The sequence below is a fragment of the Miniopterus natalensis genome, chromosome 3, assembly GCF_054644295.1.
Source record: "Miniopterus natalensis isolate mMinNat1 chromosome 3, mMinNat1.hap1, whole genome shotgun sequence".
NCBI classification, from domain to species: domain Eukaryota; kingdom Metazoa; phylum Chordata; class Mammalia; order Chiroptera; family Miniopteridae; genus Miniopterus; species Miniopterus natalensis.
The window spans coordinates 1,497,059-1,515,638 of record NC_142083.1 but is presented as its reverse complement, the minus strand read 5'-3'; the positions used below and the strand labels follow the sequence as shown (position 1 = coordinate 1,515,638).

At 55.4% G+C, this 18,580-nt stretch overlaps 1 protein-coding gene across 1 annotated transcript; it reads right to left on the bottom strand.

Moving 5' to 3' along the window:
* Positions 1–12,725: 12,725 nt before the first annotated feature.
* MCIDAS (multiciliate differentiation and DNA synthesis associated cell cycle protein) lies at positions 12,726–18,320 on the bottom strand. Its single transcript, XM_087815040.1, has 7 exons — positions 18,204–18,320; positions 18,032–18,125; positions 17,769–17,857; positions 14,820–14,892; positions 14,121–14,332; positions 13,440–13,550; positions 12,726–13,166 (listed from the first exon to the last, which is right to left on the bottom strand). Exons 1-7 carry the CDS (start codon positions 18,318–18,320, stop codon positions 12,726–12,728), a joined length of 1,137 nt encoding a protein of 378 aa, XP_087671166.1.
* Between the last annotated feature and the right edge of the window lie 260 nt (positions 18,321–18,580).

Sequence of the window (18,580 nt, the reverse complement as noted above, 5' to 3'; positions counted from 1 at the left end):
CCCGGGTTGTGGGCTGGATCCCCAGTCGGGGGCGTGCAGGAGGCAGTCGATCAATGATTCTCATCATTGATGTTTCTCTCTCCCTCCCTTCCTCTCTCTGAAATCAATAAAAATATTTATTTTTTAAAAAATACAATACACTGAATCAACAGGGATCCCTATGGCTCCACTCCAGTCAATGGTTGTTATGTCACTAGAACATACACATTAGATGTGTTCCAAGTCTGTGCTCACTGAGCTTAAGTCTGGGAAATAAATGAATTGAATCCTGACTTAACCACCAGACTTACGCTTGGTATGTCAGTCCCCACAGTCGCTGTGACTTGAGAATAGTCCTGGAGCAGCAGATGGACTAGGAGCAGAGGAAAGAACAGCAGGGTTTTCTACTCCAGGCCAGACCCTCTTGCTCTGCCATCAACCTGCAGTGTGACTCTGGCCAAGGTCCTCCTCTCCCCCAAGTCTGATTATGTATAAAATGGTAAGAGTGGACTCAGGGAGCTCTAACATTCCTCCCACCACTGCATCTTCCAGGTCACACGTCACCAACCAAAGTGACCTCCGCGTGGTGCCAGGGGCTGGGAAACTGCCCGGTTTCACAGGAACCACCCTTTCACATGTCTGATGGTGGACACATGATGCCCGCTGGGATGGTGCAGCCCTCCAAGCCAGCGGTTGTGGCAGGGCTGCCCCTCTCCTCCCTCGGGTCGCCTCATCCGACCTGCTCTGGTGCCTTAACCAGCGACTCATCCATCTGGTACTTACTGTAAGCACTAAAAGTAAGTAATTGCTGAATTCCATTTTTTATTCGACAGAATGGAAAATTTCCTCATGAGACTGGTTAAAGGAGCAAATTATCAAGGGGGCTGTTACATCTCTTGGAGATAATAAAAAAATGGGTAATTTATATGTTATGATCTAAGTATGGTGTCCAAAGGAAACTCAATCAGAAACCATGCGCATTTGTTTCTAATCAATTTTGTAATGCCCCACGTCAACATTTAAAAGCTCACATATTGGTCTTCTGTAGGGAACACAGCCAGGCGGCAAGAATCACAGCAGACATTCTCATGATCATCAGTTAAACTAAAATAAGCCTTGTCTTTGGGATGCCTGACCCTTAGGCCCTCCGCCAGCTCCAGCCAAAAAGGATGCATTTGCTCTAAAGTGAACTTTCTGTCCTGAAGGTGGCGCTGTGAACAAGGACAAGTAATGAGCTCTGTTCACTACCTTTTTCAGGACCTGTGGGACTGACCACCTTACTAGGTTTTAAAAAATGCAGCAGGACAGGGACCCCTGTTACCCTACTGCCTCTGATCATCTTAATTGCTATTTTCCTTTCCCTCTGATTGGCCTTCCTTCCTTTCTGAGATTAAATTTATTGCCTGTTGTAACTGCACCCTTTAGCTTTTTGAGTGAGTTTTTATATTGAGATATTGTTTTTGTTAAAAAAGCTAATAGCTAAATTTATTGAATGCGAACTATGTTCAGCAGCTGCAGCACTTTTACACAAACCAGCAGCAGAATAACGAACGGAGCTATCCTAAAAGAATGTTTAGTTCCCACAACTCCAGGTTATTTGATTTTGCTGGGGAAATTAAGAGAAACTTGCTTCTCTGCTTTATTTATTTATTTTAGAAATAACATGTAAGGAGACAAGCCTTGATGTTTGCCTTTTTTGACTGGAGACTTGACTAAATAAGAGCCTTTATTTTGTTACCTGCTACCAAATAAACATGAAGATTTCGCATCAAGGACATTTTCTGTTTCCTGTTAACAAACAGCCCTCACTGGAACCAGGCCTAGTTTAACAAGGCCAGACCACCTAGATTATTTTTGTCATCACATGTGGGGAGTCACGGTTCAAACAACCTAAAAGTGTAGTTGCCTTACTACTCAAGACGCTGGTAACATTTTTCAACCACCCTCAGAGTGTGTGGAAGCGTAAGCGGAGGACATGGAGGTGCTGTGTGCCAGCTGCTGCCATTCTCAATTTGTCTTTAGAGATCTTAAAGCTTTATCTCCTAGATAGTTAGTCCAAAAAATGCCCACAAAACTTACATGGAACCACCGTTATGGAAAACTTGCCCCGCGGCCTAGGGACTATCGGGTCACCACGCTGGAATGAAGCACTTCCAGCCACGCTCACCGCGGGAGCAAACAGGCCTGTGTGAACACGGACGCCTCTAGCCACCATCTCCTGCAGCTCGGGCCAGCGAGTGGGTCCCAGTTTCCGCACAATTGTGTTTACATTTTGGTGACACATACACAGGACCTGACTTACTGCAGTGAGGCAGTGAGAAGAGCTCTCAGCTCTCCTCCAGGGCACAGGCCACAGGAGCCCGGACAGTCACGTTTATGACAATTAGCATAGTGACAGTGGCAGGGCTCATTCTCACTGCTCTCTCTTCCTTTGAGATTCATAACTCTGTTCAACTCCTGCGCAGGACATTTCTCTTCCAACGGCACCTGCTCCGGGTAAATGGAGCAACGAGATGGGTGCTGCCTGCTGGGGCTCTCAGACTAGAAGTGGAGACACACAATGGTAACTGTAATATTGATGGACTGGGGGAGTGACGTCATGAAGGTAGAAGGTGTTATTGGACAATCTTCTTCTATAAATAAGTATAAATATAGTCATCTGTAAGCTTTCGATTCTTAAGGTTAAATAATTTCAATTCCTATTTCTCAATCCTTTGTTTACTGTCCTCCTGGAACTCCTCAGTTTTCTCTATTTATCTTAGATTATAGAGCTCAAAACTGTGCCACCATCATAGAGGCCCAAAGGCTGAATTTGGAATCAAAGCTTTTACTTCCCTTACTTCCCAGCGTTCTGTTCTCATTTGAAATAATTGCAGAGTCTGGCCGGCGTGGCTCAGCGGCTGAGTGACAACCTATGATCCAGGAGGTCAGGGTTCGATTCCGGGTCAGGGCACCGGCCGGGGTTGTGAGCTTGATCCCCATCAGGGGGCGCACAGGAGGCAGCCGCTCAGTGACTCTCATCATTGATGTTTCTCTCTCCCTCTCCCTTCCTCTCTGAAGTCAATAAAAATATACTTGTTTTAAAAAAGAAATAATTGCAGAAATGTTCATGATCCTGTGAAGATGTGTTAAATATCCAGCCCCATCTGGTTGGTTAAATAAATTATTCCCCATGTATATAATAAAATGAAGTCAGGAAAATATTTAAGAAATAAAAAATCATAAAAGCGTCATAAACACCATTAGGTAGGAGAAAATGGGTGCACAGTGAGTTATGACTCCCATTCTCTTAAGCACATATTTGTATGTAATACACACAGAGTGTCCGGAAGTTTCCACCGAAGTGGGAGGAACCTGGGTGCTTTATGCTGTTCTTTATGTTCTGCAGTCATTGACTTTGCGATAAGAAAAAAACTTCATTTTATAATAAAATTTTCACAATTAAAGCAAATTTTAGAATCTTGGTTTATTCGCGTAAGGGGCCTAACCTAAAGAAAAGCATCAATTGTATATGTGAGAGGATTCTTACACTTTCAGGACTCTCAAGCTAATGTTAGAAAAGGTGACGTCCAGGCTGCCTCGAGGTAAAAGCCAGACCCCGCTGTGGAGGGGCGGGCAGGCGTCCCTGGAGCGATGGTCGTCACCCGTAGCGATGGGGCTGCAGAGGCGCCCCCCGGGACCCCAGCTCTTAGTTTTAAGATTTCTCTTTTAACACGGACATTATGGGAGTGAAATAAGCCAGCCAGGGGAAGACAAGTACCATTTGACTTCACTCATGTGTGGAACTTAATGAACAAACTGAGCTGCGAAGCAACATAGAGACAGACTCACAGACAGAGCAGCCAGACAGCTCGGGGAGGGGGTGGGACTGAGCAGAAAATGAAAAAATAGAGACCTGAGGGCCACGCAGGGCAGGGTGGTGATGGCGGGAGGATAAGTGGTGGTGGGAAAGAAAGAGTTAAATGGTTTTTAAAAATATTTCTCTTTTAACATGGACATTTCCTCGGCTAAGCCACGTTGTTTTACTGACATCTTAGCAGAAATGAGGGAAGAGCAAGAATCGAATACAGGTGGCCCCTGGGCCTGGAGGAGTGACGGGCGGAGAGGGGGGTCAGAGCCCCGAGGTTCCAGCGCCAAAGCCGAGCTGCTGGGGACGGCGGAGGCACAGGGCTGGCGCTGTCCCGCGGACCTGCGGGCAGCCGTGGGAGGGACCCCCGGACGGCGAGGGCTCCGCGGGCAGCTGGCCGGCACTGAGCGCCCGCGCCCACGGGGGCATGTCCGGGAGCCCCTGGCTGAGGGGGGCTCTGCACCTGCGACTTCAGAGCAACTGTGAAGAGGCTGCCCGTTCTGCGGGTGGCACCTCGATTCAGGTGCCACTCAAAGGATTATTCATGGGACCAGCGCAGACAGGGAATTGCATAAAAATGGGCCGGGAATGATACCAAGGGGGGACTTTAGGGACAGGAGTGCAGGTGGAGGGCAGGCTGCTTGAGCAGCCTGGCCGGGGGTGTCCTCCCGCCCTGGGGGTCACTGGCTGTTCCCTGCAGACACCCCAGGCGACGGCCCTTTGTCATGGCTGCAGACATGCGCCTGCTGTTTCTCAGGCTGTGCAGGCTCTTCTTTTCCGCCAGTTTTCTCCACAGCTTCTCAAGGTGAAGGCTCTCCAGAGGTTTTAAGGAGAAGCACCCTAAGGGGCCAGAGCCCACAAACTCATAGACAGCACCCGGACAAGGTCCCGTTCAGCCGGACCCTGTCACTGCCACTGCGCCTCCAACACTAGAGAGACAAACCCAGGCAGAGGCTGTAAGACCTTAAGCCACGATCTACCTGATTAGATGAAAACCACCTGTCAGTATGAAATCCTGCAGGTTCCACGAGCTGGTCTGATAAAAATGTGTTGCCAATAAATATAATACAGCCCTGGCCAGTGTGGTTCAGTGGTGAGAGTGTCGGCCTTCGGACCAAAGGGTCTTGGGTTCCGGTCTGGTCAAGGGCACGTACCTCAGCTGTGCACGCGTGGGAGGCAGCCAGTCGGTGTTTCTCTCCCCTCCCTCCCTCCCTCCCTCCCTTCCACTCTAAAAAAGTCAATGGAAAAAATATCCTCAGGTGAGGGTTAAATAAATAAATAAAATACATTTAATAGAATAAGGACATTATTGTTGTAGAACAACAACTAGTTTAATATTTACACTCGACACTCTTAGTTTTGGATTTGTCATTCTGATCTGTTGGTATTTCCATTTAGTTGATAGTTTTCCAGTCTGAAAACTGGAAACCACCTGTCAGTATGAAATCCTGCAGGTTCCACGAGCTGGTCTGATAAAAACGTGTTGCCAATAAATATAATACAGCCCTGGCCAGTGTGGTTCAGTGGTGAGAGTGCACGAAGGCCAACAGGTGGTTTTCAGTTAATCAGGTAAATGGTGGTATAAAATGCTTCCCTCCAGCATAAATCTGTTAAATTTTTTTGTGCCGTTACGTCGGATGCTTTAGTTGCTTTAAGTCCGTGGTTCAGGCTGTAAGACACGTCTCGGGTAAACACTCTTCCCGCTGAGCTCAGGCACAAAGGCCATCCTCCTGTCAGGCAACGGGCCTTCCCGTGTCCCCAGCCCTATGCCGCGAGCACACAACGGCCCCTCTGCACTGCGGCTGCTCCCCGTTCACTTAACAACTGAATTCATCCCAAAGTCCTCATGAAAGTTCGCTCGGCACGGCTCCGTCCCCTCCACCCGCTCTCCCGGGCCCAGGCGTGAGGTCGGGCCACTCGCGGGGAGTGTTTACCTCAAGACTGGGCAGCAGCAAAGCTTTCCAGACTTAGATGTCTCGCTTTCAGTCCAGAAACAAAAGCAGCTAACGCTGAAGTTCCTCTAAGGAGCAGCAGCTGGAAGTTCCCTGTTTGTGTGGGGTTTGCAGTTCTACACTTGTTTGTGCAACACTGGTGCTCATCTTGCTCTCATAGAACCTTCAGGTTTTACTTTTTAGTTTTTGCTAGTTGGTAGTTTCCTAAGCGTTGCAGAAAAACCTAGCTTTAGCCTCTCCCCTCCAGGCTAAAGGATGTTTAAAGTTTATTATCGCCCGGCCGGGCGTGGCTCAGCGGTTAATCGTCGACCTAGGATCCAGGTGATCGGGGTTCGATTCCCGGTCAGGGCACATGCCCGGGTTGTGGGCTGCAGCCAATCAATGACTCTCTCATCATTGATGTTTCTATCTCTCTCCCTCTCCTTTCCTCTCTCTGAAATCAATAAAGATATACTTTTTAAAAATAATAAAGTTTATTATCAAACACCAGGAAAGGTTGAGACGGCTAAAAGCAAGAAACAAATAGGAGCAACTTTCCTTCTTAAACGTCTTAAAACTTACAGAGAGGTAACTAACTAGTGATGTGGGAGCAAAGCTAGGACTGGGTTGTAGAGGCGGCTCACACATCGATTGTGAGAACTTAATAGCGTTTAACCATTTAAAATGCAGTTGATAGATGTTAGCATGTAGACTAAACTATTGCAGATAATAAAGAGGGAGAGTCTATTGTGAAGTGTTAGGTAAATGCCAAATATTAGACAAAATGAAAACAAAAGTAATGAGCATTATTCTGTTCAGTTAAGTTTTGGCTTAAAGAACAGACAAGTCAATTTAGAGCTGGAATTCATATTGAGTCCTATAGAGCAAGATAATTTTTACAATTTTCTTTACTTGAAAATGAGATAGCTGATAGGTGGTAGGATAGATAGATAGATACATAGATGATAGATATAGATAGATGATGATATAGAGATAGATTAGATAGATGATAGATGATAGATAGATAGATAGATAGATAGATAGATAGATAGATAGATAGATAGATAGACAGATAAATAGATAGGGCTAAGATATGTATTTGAGGGGAAGAGACAAATTCGAACGCAACAGAACTCCAAGTCACTTCACCCGAAAGGAGGAAAGCCTGACCCCCATTGAGTGTGGGCCACGTGTCGTGGACGTCACAGGGAAAGGGGAGAAAGAGCAGCGTCGTGGTGGACAGACACCACACTGACCAGGTGAGTAAAGTCAAGATCAGGAGCCATAAATCATGTTGATAGAATGCCCTTGATGTGATACAATGAAATGGCACTTCCCCATATGACCTTCCTCTAAAAAACACATAACCCCTCCAATCACTAGGAAAACATTAGATAAATGTCAGGAGAAAGGCCTCTGGGAATATATCTGACCTGTGCTCCTCAAGACTCTGGGGACATGAACAACAAGGAAAAGTGTTAGAAGCTGTCACAGCCCAGATGAGTGTCAGGAGGCAGGACAACTAAATGCAGTGTGGTGGTATCTTGGGTAGGACCCCAGAACAGAAACAGGACATTAACTAAAAACTGAGAAAATATGAGTAAAGTATGGACTTTTATTAATAAGACTGTATTGCTATTAGTTCGTTAATTTTAACAAATATACCAGACTTACGTAAGATGTTAATATGGGGAAACTGCACAGGACATAGATGGGAAATTTCTCTGCACAGCTTCTCAACTTTCCTGTCAATCTAAAACTGCTCTTTAAAAAGTCTGTTTAAGCCCAGCCGGGCGTGGCTCAGTTGGCTGAAGATCATCCCTGCCCCTGGCAGGTCACTGGTTGGATTCCGGCTCAGGGCACTTGCCCAGGTCGAGGGCTCGATCCCCAGCAGTGGGCGCGCAGGGGGCAGCTGACCGATGTTTCTCGCTCCCTCTCTCTCTAAAATTCAGGAAAAACCTTGAATATACATATATATGCAGTTATATGACAAATCAAAAAATTATGTCAAAATATCAGGCAAAATAGACTTCAAGACAAGGATATGACTATAGACAAAGAGAGACACTCCAAAATGATAGAAAGGGCCAATGCCTTAAAATATACCGAATAATTATAAATGTATGTGCCTAATAATATGTGTTCACAATACATGAAGCAAAAACTCATGGAACTAAAGGGAGAAAAGCAATTCCACAGGTGTAGTTGGAGATTTTAATAGTATTTGATAAGACAAAAAAGCAAAAATCAGTAAGGAAATAAAGGATATGAACAATATCAACCACCCTAATCTAATTGACACTTACAGGAGACTCTGCTCACCCTGGCAGGTTTTCTCAGTGGTTAGAGCGTCAGCCCACAGACTGACGGGTCTCGGGTTCGATTCCTGTCAAGGGCACATCCCTTGGTTGCAGGCTTGATCCCCGGCCTCCGTGTGTGGGAAGCAACCAATCGATGCGTCTCTCTCAGGTCAGTGTTTCTCTCTCCTTCCCCCTTCCACTCTCTCTGAACAGCAATGGAAAAAATATCCTCGGGTGAGGGTTAAAAATAATAATAATAAAATAATAAAGGAGACTATGCTCAATAACATCAGAATACACATTGTTTTTAATGTGTATGGTACATTCACCAATTTAGACCATAAATGAGGCCATTAAATCTCAGTAGATTTCAAAAGGCCAAAGTCTTATAAAGTGTGTTTCCTAATGAGAGCAGAATTAAATGCTGACGCCAGGGCAGCTGGGGTCTCTGCAGGTGGGGCCCCGCGGTTGGTGCTTGTCAAACCTCCCCAGGTGGTTCCAGTGAGAGCCAGTGTTGAAAGCCAGCGACGTCCTAACCTAAATGCAATTTCTAATCATTATTTGGCTGCCCATATAAATCCTAAGTGAATCTGCGGAGTTTCCTTTCCCTTGCATCAGTACAATACCAATAAATATAATCGTCACATCTGATTTACCTAGTATTTTGTTAAGCAGCTAAAAGTAACTATTGAAAGAGTTGTTGGTTATGCAAGTTTGTGCAGGTGTTTGCCTAAAGGGAGGCAATGGGTCTTCAAGAGTCCAAACGATCGAATCAAAGCAAATTACTACCTGACTGCTGATTTCCTTACATTTAACGGTAGTCAGTTTTAACTCTCCTGTTTCGTGTAGGTAAATGGCCTCAGATTCATTTCAGGTGTAATCGGCAATAAACTATAAACAACTCAACGAGAAGACTATATGGGGCCTCAGTAAGTAAACGAGCGACTCGAAGTTCATCCAGACGCCTCACACGAGGACGGAATTTTTCAGGGCAAGATGCGAGGTAGTTAGGGTGGCAATGAAAGCTGTTAACCTAATGAGTTAGAAAAAATGTAGAACCTTTAAGTAACATTTTCAATGGGCCTGTGGCAACAGCAGAGGGATGCAGAGTTCCGGCTGCTGGGGGGCCAGAGCAGCTCTCCCCCCCCCCCCACTCGGTGCGCCTTCCCGAGGGGGATGGTTCTGCACATCTTGACCAGGATGCCTCCTGACCCTGGCGACTTCCTTCCACAGTTCCATCCAGGCTCCCGGAGGCAGGGATTCCCTGGGAGGCAGGAACTGGGCTTCTTTCCGTCTCTGGAGCTGCCTGCGGTGCTGCGACTGTCCCCGGCACTCGTTAGAAGCAGCCCCCTGCCTCCCCCATCCCACCGTCCGCTCGAGCACGCAGCTGTGGGCGCGCTACGCTTTCTGCTCTCCGGGTCACCCAGGCCCGCCCGCGCTTGGCATCTAACTCGTGCCTATATTTTTACTTCTTGGACAGTTTTCTCCAGCTAGAGCCGAGAGGTCCGGCAGAAGGGGAGTCAGTGAGAGTCCTGTGCGAGCTGCTTCAGGTGAGGAGGAAACTTGCTGGTCAGCATTTCACCGCAGCCACCAGCCTCTGTGACAGGAAGTCCTTCCTCATTGCCATGCGGAGCCCAGGGCTCTCCCCAGGCTTCTCCATCAGCAGTCGCTCCCCGGGTGAGCTGAGCCTCCCTGTGGACAGCTCTGGGGGCTGTTCTGCCCACCACAGCCACCTTGGCATCAGTTATGATTACCCCCCTCCCAGCTTATCCAATAGTCTTCAAACGGGGTCTCTGCTTCTACGCTTGTTCCCCATGCCCACCCCACTACAATGCTCCCAAAGATACCAGAACACCCCATTTAAAACTAAACGTGGTCATGTGACCCCTCAGCCAAAAACCTCTAGTGGCTTCCCACCCGATCAGTCAGAGCACAGCCCTCATCTCCCCGGCTGGACTCTCAGTTGGTTAGAGGGTCGTCCTGAAAGGCCAAAGCGTCTGGGATCCCACTCAGGGCACAAGGAGGAACCAAGTCAACCAATGGATTTGTAAACAAGTGGAACACAAATTGACATCTCCCTCTAAGATCAGTTTTTTTAAAAAGTCCCCAGCAAGGCCTAGGTGGGCTGTCACTTCTGCCCAATGTCTTCATTTTCCCTACGTTCACCCAGTTCTAGCTGCACTGGCCTCCTGGCTTTTCTCCAAGTCTGCACGGCCTCCACACACTCGCACACACACACTCACACACTCACTCTCACTTTGCACTTGTGTCCCTCGGCCTGGAGGCTCGGCCCTCAGGCACCCAGAAGACTCATTCCCTCGCTTCCTGGGGCCTCTTTACCAGAGGAGCTTCCCTCTCTAAATACATCTCCTGCTCCTGGTGTCCTCTAGCTGCTAAAAACCTGATGTTTGTGCCCCCACAGATCATAGTTGAAGCCCCAGCCCCCAACGTGATGTGACTAGGTTACACACGGTCCTAAGAGGGAGTCCCCGCAGGGGCTGTGCCCTCACAGGCCCAGGAACCCTCCTCACAACCCACGGAGCTGGCCTCCCAGCCTCCAGACGGGAGAAACCAGTGTCTGCTGTTTAAACCACCAGCGCTGGTGTTCTGCTACAGCAGCCTCGCTGGGACGCTATCCTTCCTACTGTCCGGCCAGCGTTTTATACTCAGCACTTACCTCTTCCCGGAGGAAGGCCCATGAGGGCAAGGTCTTTGTGTTTTGATCTTTTGCTGTTTTTTTAGTATCTGTATCAGCGAGATTCTCAGTAACATTCAATAAATGTCTGTTGAATGGGGGAATCTAATTTTTAAACTCAACTGCTGTTAAATAATGCAAAGTTGGTCATTTGTGCCATTAGTTCACAGTAGAGTTGCTCCCCACAACCCCTGCCCCCCAGAAATGGAAGACGCTTAAGCCCAGAGTTGCCAATGCAGACATAACAATTACAGGTCTATAATCTGAATGGCAGTAAGAATTATAATTTTTTAAAAATCCTGACATAAGACAAAAATATACACATAAAAATTTTAACTTTTCAATCATTGAAGCTAATGCATTATGAAAACACTAGTAAGGAATGAAGAGGAAAATAACTTGAGAAGCTGAATGCTTGTTTCTTAGGAATAGTTAAGGATTTTTGTTTTGTTTAGTTTTTCAAATCCTGACTATGTTAACTTTATATTTGAGCTGATAAGAACTCTGAGCCATCCAGTGCATATTTTAAGTTCATTTGTTAGACAAAATATGAGGAAATGGAGTCTATTTTGTCACTTTTTTGCTTTCTGAGTGGCTATTTAAATACAGATAACAGCACCCAGGACCAACTGGAGGAGCAGGTTCTGCCCCTGCCGGAGCTCACCTGTCACCTGATCTCTGCACTCAGGTGGCAGCCCAGGGCAGGGGTGGAACAGGGCTGGAAACATGCCCAGCTGAGCCCCAAACACAAGCAGACCTGTGGCAAGAACTAGGTCACATTGTTACACAAAAGGGAAGAGAGGTCCAGGTGAGGGCCTGTATAGCTCATAAGCATGTAAGCGTTTCTAAGAAGGTCAAGCAGAAATCAAAAGATGAAGGTGGCCGGGCCGGCGTGGCTCAGTGGTTGAGCATTGACCTATGAATCAGGAGGTCACGGTTTGATTCCCGGTCAAGGCATGTGCCCGGATTGCAGGCTCTATCCCCAGTCGGGGGCGTTGGGGAGGCAGCTGATCAATGACTCTCATCATTGATGTTCCTCCCTCCCTCCCCCTTCCTCTCTCTGAAATCAATAAAGATGTATTTTTTAAGAATGGCAGTGTAGCCCAGTTCTACCCACAGAACTCAGGTAGTTTTACTTCTGCCAAGATTCCCACACTTGATTTCTGGCCAAAAGTATGAACACTGTTTCATGTGGGACATGCCACTTTCTACAAACAACTTATGTTTCTTATGAACAAAGTTTGCTTTCTGTGTGGTTTTTCCATTCAGAGAAAATTGTATATAGAATTAATACAAACATTTGCCATGAATCTTACAGAATTACATGAACAATCCTTACAAACGTGTTAGCACCGAGCAGGTTGGCAAGCACTGCCTCTGGGAATCCGCACCTTTCTCTACTTTATTGCCCTGGGGCAGGTGTTGAGCTGCCTCCCCTAATTATTTGTCCTGGCAGCTAGAACAAACGTTTTCAATAGTCGCAAAGTTAAGTGTCCTTCCAGAACTTAACTGGGGGGGGGGGCCTGGACCTGGCCTGGGCCGACACTCCGTCCCTGACTGGTGAGAGGGACTGGAAGGTCCCGGGAATGCTTCTTGTAGAAATGACCTCGTAGAGCTCCCCTTTCCCGCCTGTAAAGCCAGGGCACTTTATAAAATAGCCAAGCGGTCGCTAAGTCCCTTCAGCACTGAAAGTGCATAACTTAAAGCTGCGGGAACTACCTAACTTGCCTGCGGCGCCTGTGTTTTGGGGACGTGCGCGCGCGGTTTCCCCGAGGAGGGGGGACGACTCAGCGCTTGCAGCGGAGCCTGGCAGCGCGTCAGTGAGGTTTGCTCCTGGAAGTAACCCGGGCTCCGGGCACTGCCCTGCGGGCGGCGCCTGGGAGGGGTGCCAGGAGCAGTCCCAGCCCCTCGCGCTGAGGCTCCAGGCGCTTCGCTACGGACACGGGCAAGGTTTGGGGGGACCACAGGCCGGCTCAGCTCGGGACCCAGCGGAATTTGTACCCCCCGCTGGCCGTCCGGATGGTGAAGGCGTTGCCCTGGGGGAAAGCCAGGGTGCGGATGGTGCTGTGGCTGCGGATGGGGGTGCAGAAGGAGCCGCCGGCCTCCAGCTCCCCGGGGCCCAGGCGCAGCGCGCTCGGGCTGCAGTCGGTGCGCAGCCCGCGGAAGGCACCGTGCAGCCGCCGCGGCCCGCGGGCCAGGCTCGCGGGCTCCGGCTGCAGGTGGAGCCGCTTGGGGTTGCGGCGCTGGAGCGCTTCGTCGCAGCGCTCGGAAATGTCCTTCAGGATGGCGTCCACCTGCGCGCAGTCCTGCCCCCCAGCGCCCAGCAGGTCCTCCAGGCTCCTTTTGGCGGTGGCTCTGAGCGGGCGGGGCTCGGCTGCCGCGTCGCAATCCCGGGCCTGCGTGACCATCAGCTTCTGCAAAAGATCGGGAGGGGCGCCGCCTGGGGCCAGGGCGCACTGACACCTGGGCGCGCGGACACCCGGGCGCACTGACACCCGGCGCACTGACACCTGGGCACGCGGACACCCAGGCGCGCGGACACCTGGGCGCACTTGGAGCAAGGGACTCGGCGGGCTCCCCGCGGGCCTCTGCGTCTCCCACCCCGCCGGGGCCCAGCACTGGGAGCGGGCCGGGCGTACAGTTCATTCCCGACGGCCCGCAGAGCCCCACACTCGCGCCCCGCTTACGTCCAGCACCGAGGCCAGGTGCCGGGTCCGACTGGCGAGCTCCTTCAGCCGCACGTTGCGCTCCCGGAGCGACGCGATCTCCTCCTGCTTCTGGGTCAGGGTCGCGTGCAGCTGCGCGGGGAGGTCGGAGCTCTGAGCGGCGGGCCCCCCGCGCTCGGCCTCGTGGGTGCGCCCTGCGCGCGCGCAACCCAGACCCTAAGGTCCAATCGGGAACGCGGGCCTAGGGCACTCACACTGGTGAGCACCAATTCTCTTTTTGTGACGTTTAAAAAAAAAAAAGACACAGCACGGACAAAACGCGTCTCAGCGGACCCTGGGCGAGCGCGGGGGTGAACCGCACGGATCCGGGCGCTGCCTGGAAGCGCCGCCCCCGCGCTTCTTTCCCTGACTCAGCGTAACCCGGGCTCGCGAGTGTCGAGCTCAAATGCTATGAACTTTAAACGCAAGGAGAACGTAGCTCGGGAAGCACAATACCAGGCACCTGGAAAGCCCCCCATAAACACAGGCGGCCCTGTGAAACCCCGCTGGGGTCAGGTTAGTCCCACTTAGCGGAGCTGGAAACCGAGGCAGGGCCTCAGGCGAGAGCAGCTCCTGAGCCGCCCGCGCCCTCGGGCTCCGACGTCCCGGGCACGTCCCCGCCCCGCCCCGCCCCGGGCCGCTGGCCGCCCCGCAGGGCCCCACCTGGTTGTTGGCCACCAGCGCGTCGCCCAGCGCCCTCTGGTTCTGGTCGGCCACCTCCTTCCAGTACTGCTCGCACCCGGGCGCGTCCGCGGGGCGCGGCGGCGGCGGGGCCGGTGGGTGCGGCGGCGGGGAGAGGCGGGGCGCGAAGGGCGGTGTGTCGCAAGGAGAGACGGGGAAGTCGCCGGCCGCGGGAGGCGACAGCAGGGCCGAGTCTGAGGGACAGCGGCAGCTGGGCCGGAGCCGAGGGCGCGCCAGCCTCGCGCGGCGACCGGACCCACGCGGAGGCCGGGCCCGCGGAGGCTTCTCCGCGGCCAGTGAAGCAGCCTCGCGCCGCAGCCCTACGGCTCCCAGGCCTCTCCTGACACCTGAGCGCGGACGAGCCGGTCCTACCGAACCCTACGGGGGCCGGGCCGGCCTGCCCCAAGGCACACAGGTCCTGCCACTCACCGCGCCCCCCGCCGCACAGAGTGGGGCCCCTCTCCCCCGACTCGCGCGCGGGAACTGAGGCGTTATCAGCCCTGCGCGCATCTCCGTCGGAGGGCTGGGGTTCCCCTAAACGTCCAGGAGCCTGACCCTTCGGTGAATTGCTGGCGAGGCCTGGCACGTGTGGGTTTAACCGCCTCTCGGTCAGGAGCTCTGGGCTGGTCTGGCTGGGGTGGGGCGCCCCGCGGGTACTGAAGGGCAGGGAGCTTCACTTGCCTGCAATGAGCTCCTCCACGGTGACCCCGAAATCCTGCAGGTCGAAGTCCACCGCAGCCTGCAGGGCATGGTTCTAAAATAAACCAGAGGTGTCGGCCAGTCAGGGTCGCGCGTGGCAGGCCTGGCCCACTTCCTACGCCGACAGTCCTCCCCCCGGCTCGGCGGCGGGCCTCCTACCTGAAAATCAAAGCCCCACCCGAGACGCGGGGCCCGCCGGTTTGCACCGCCACGGGGGGGGGGGGCGGGGAGCCGGGCGCACGACGCGGGGCCGGGGGCCGAGGGTCCCGCAGGGCGCCGCACCGCGCGGCTGGGTCAGGCTCGGGCCCTCGGGGCTCCGCGCGGCCGTCCAGCGCCGCCTCCCGGGCCCGCCCCAGCCCACCCGCGGCCTGCGTCGCGCGCTCCTCGCGCGCCCGCGGAAACTCAGCGCCCACTGGCCTCGGGCCTGCCCCGGAGCCGCCTCTCCCACGGCCCCGGGCGCGCGGCCAGCACCCCGTCTTCCGCCCACGGGGTGCAGGGTCACACAGGGCGGACTCGAGGCCGCATTTCCCGCCAAGGCCCAGCCACAGCTAGACCCCCCCCCCCATAAAGGAGAGGAGAGGGGAGGAGGGAGTTGGCCGGGACGCGGGCGGGGCTGCTGCGGAGAGGATGCGGTTCAGCGCGCTGCAGGCGCGGCCGCTGGCGCTAGTATTTCCTAAAAAGCCGGCGGTGACTTTTCCCGCCGAGAAACGCATCTCAGCGGCTCGCACCGGACACTCCCCGCGTTCCCGCGGTGGCCCGCGGGCGGGGCCGGCAGGAGCCAGGCGGCCCCGAACGTTTATTCCCCGAATTCCCGAACATTTAGAGCGGACAGAGCTCTCAGTCTCCCCGTCGCCTCTCACACCGATGTGGGGAGCAGGCCGCGCCCGGGAGGTGAGCGGCTCCTGGTGCCGACTCTGAGGCTCGGAGACACGGAATTGCCCCAAGACCCCGGCCCCCAGACGGTGGGCTCGGGCTCGCGTCCCAGAACAGGCCCCGGGCCTCCGCGCCTCGGGGCCTCCAGCCTCCTGTCTGCTGGGAAACCGGCTCCCAGGGCGGACAGCCTGGGGGGAGCCTCCAGGGGCGTGGGCGCCTCCGGCATGCCCCCCAAAATATCGACTCTACCGGCCCACTGTTGCTACCGGTCCCCCTGGGGGGTGGGGACCTCCAATCAGGGGCCTCTGGGGCCGGCTGGGACCCGAGACTGCGGGGAAGGAGCTGAGAAACCCGGAGCACGCGCCGGGCCCTGGTTGGAGCAGCAGAAAGGAGGCTCGCGGTCCAGGCAGAAAGGTCTCCCTCTCACTGGACCGTGGAGAAGTCCTGGCCAGGGCGCGCCTGGAGGCCAGCCCGAACCTGGGGCCAGGACACGCTTCCCTGCGCCGCCGGGTCACGCCCACTCTGGACCTCGGACTCTCGCAGGGCGCCTCTCTCTCTGCCCACCCCCCCCAGCAGGAGGGGGCTGGGAAATGAGGCGGCGGGTGCTGGGGCCAGGGTCTCCCCGGGACCTTCCCCTCGGGGTCCCTCCCTCTGCCTCAGCTCTGTCTTCCCCAGGAAACGCCCCGACCCCTTGAACGTCTTGGGCGAGCTCCGTCCTTGAATCTGAGTCCTACCCACCCAGTTAGTAAGAACCTGGCATTTCGCCAACTACGACAAGGGGGGGCGGGGGGGACCAACACGAGACGTGCCGTCAAATTTGAGCTCTGGGTACCTGAGCAAAAATTCAGCAGGAGCCTGCTTGGGTTTTACTTGCAAAATAAACACACGGGAGTGAGGGAGTGTGTAGGCTCCAGGTCGGCTGGAAGGTGCCCGACTCGAGCATCGGGATCTAACGCCAGCAGACTGGCTCCCTCCGCAGGGCGATGCCCCCTCGCCCTCTGCCTTGACCGCCTCCGCCCCTCGCGGCCGAGCCCGCTGGGACCCGGGACTCTACCCCAGTTCTCAGGGGCACTCAGGGGAGGCCCTCGGAAGCCCTGCCCCACCCCGACCCCAGCTGTGCGACGTGGTCGTATCTTCTAGACATTCCCGCGCTAGGCCTGCGCCCTGCACCCACCGCCCCAGCACCTGCTGCGGGGAAGCTGGAACCCGCACCCTTCCAGGTGTCCCGCAGCTAAGGCCTCCCGCGCGCGGGCGCTTCGTGTCCCGTGACAAGCAGCTTCTGGCCACCTAGACACCGGTGCTGGGAGGTCCCACCACCTGCCCGGGAGGTGGGCCCTGGAGAGCAGTAAAGTGAATGGAAATAAGACAGTGGGGGGGGGGGGGCGGAGCAGAAAAAAGTCAAAGGCCTCTTCATCCCGTGAGGGTAGGTAACCGAGCCTTTGGAGGGGAGAAAAAATTTAGAAGTGCCAAGCGCTGAAGGGGGGGCCCCCTGGGCGGAGAGGAGCCTTCCCGTCGGGTTCCTTCCAGAGCCTTCGCTCCTCGCCCGCTTCCCCAGATGCGAGCCTCTGTCTCGCCCGCGTCTCCACCCAGAAGCTAACCTCCCGCCTCCGCTGGAGAACCCGGGGAGTGAGGGTGGTTAAGGACCGGCCGGCAGGGGGCCCGGCGCGCGAACTTGCTCCCCCCCCCCCCGCCCCGCCCGGCCCCCGGTGAGCGCCGCGCCCCCCCCCGGCCCCCGGTGAGCGCCGTGCCCCCCCCCGGCCCCCGGTGAGCGCCGTGCTCCGCCGCAGCTCCAGGGGACCGTGGGAGGCGGCCGGGGCGGGTCCGGCTGAGGGGCCCTCCAGGCGAGCCCCCCGCCCGAGCCGGTCGGGACGGCCCTGAGCCCGACGCCGGGAGACGCGCTGAGGGGAGGGTCCGGGCCTCCAGGCCCGAGTCCCACCCGACGGCCCGCCAGCCGCACGCGCCCGCGCTTCCCACGGGCGAGGCGGCGTCTCGGGAACGAGCCGCAGTCGAGTGTGGGCGCCAGAGGCGCCGAGGGGCGACCCTAGGAAAGGAACGTACCTGCGCGGCGGCCGGGTGACCCGCAGGCGGCGCGTCGGGCCCGAGGAAGCAGCAGTCGGCCAGGTCCTGCAGGTCTATGGTGGTGAGGGCTGCGCGGGGACAACCGGGACCGCGCCCGGCCGGCCGTGAGTCCCGCGCCAGGGCTGGCGGCTGGCATCGCTGCCAGCACGTGGGAACCCGGGGGAAGCAGCTCTTCGCAGCCGCGTGCGCCCCACCTGCCCCGCCCCGGGAACCCGAGGGGTCGCGCGGGGCGCCGGGCTCACCAGGCAGCGCGGCGGGCTCGGCGCCCGGGGGGTCCTCGTACACTGACACCGGGCCGCCGCCGCCGCCCGGGAAGAGGGTCCGAGGAGGAGCGAACTGGGCGGGCACAGAGACCGTGAGTGCGGGTCAGCCCCGGGGCCCAGGGCTCGCGGACCCCCCCGGCCCCGGCCCCACCTTCCTCTCCAGCTTCCCGGGCTTGCCCAGGGGCCGGCCCCGCGGCTCCAGCATCCTGTTGGGGCAGATGCTGCCGAAGGCCCGGCGTCCCGCCGCGGCGCCCTCGCACGCCTGCATCTTGCCTCCCGGCCGACTGCGCGGAGGCGGCGGCCGGGGCTGCGCTGGCCACGCGCCCCCGGCGCTCCGCCGGGCGCCTGCGGGCTCGGAAGCCGCGCGGAGATCCAGGGAGGCGCGTGGCCGGGTGGAGCCGAGGGGCGACTGCGAGGTGCGAGGGAGGGCGCGCGGGCGGGTGGAGGGAGCGGAGGGGACGGGAGGGGAGGGAGGGGAGGGGACGGGAGGGGACCGGAGGGGAGGGGACCGGAGGCAGGGCGGCCGCG

Excerpts from the sequence above, each read along its gene's own strand:
- MCIDAS (XM_087815040.1), bottom strand. The coding sequence starts at position 18,320 with ATGCAGGCGTGCGAGGGCGCCGCGGCGGGACGCCGGGCCTTCGGCAGC. Across the intron at positions 14,893-17,768 it reads GTCACCCGGCCGCCGCGCAG|AACCATGCCCTGCAGGCTGC; the intron begins GTACGTTCCTTT and ends GGTTTATTTTAG. Across the intron at positions 13,167-13,439 it reads ACCTGGCCTCGGTGCTGGAC|AAGCTGATGGTCACGCAGGC; the intron begins GTAAGCGGGGCG and ends GATCTTTTGCAG.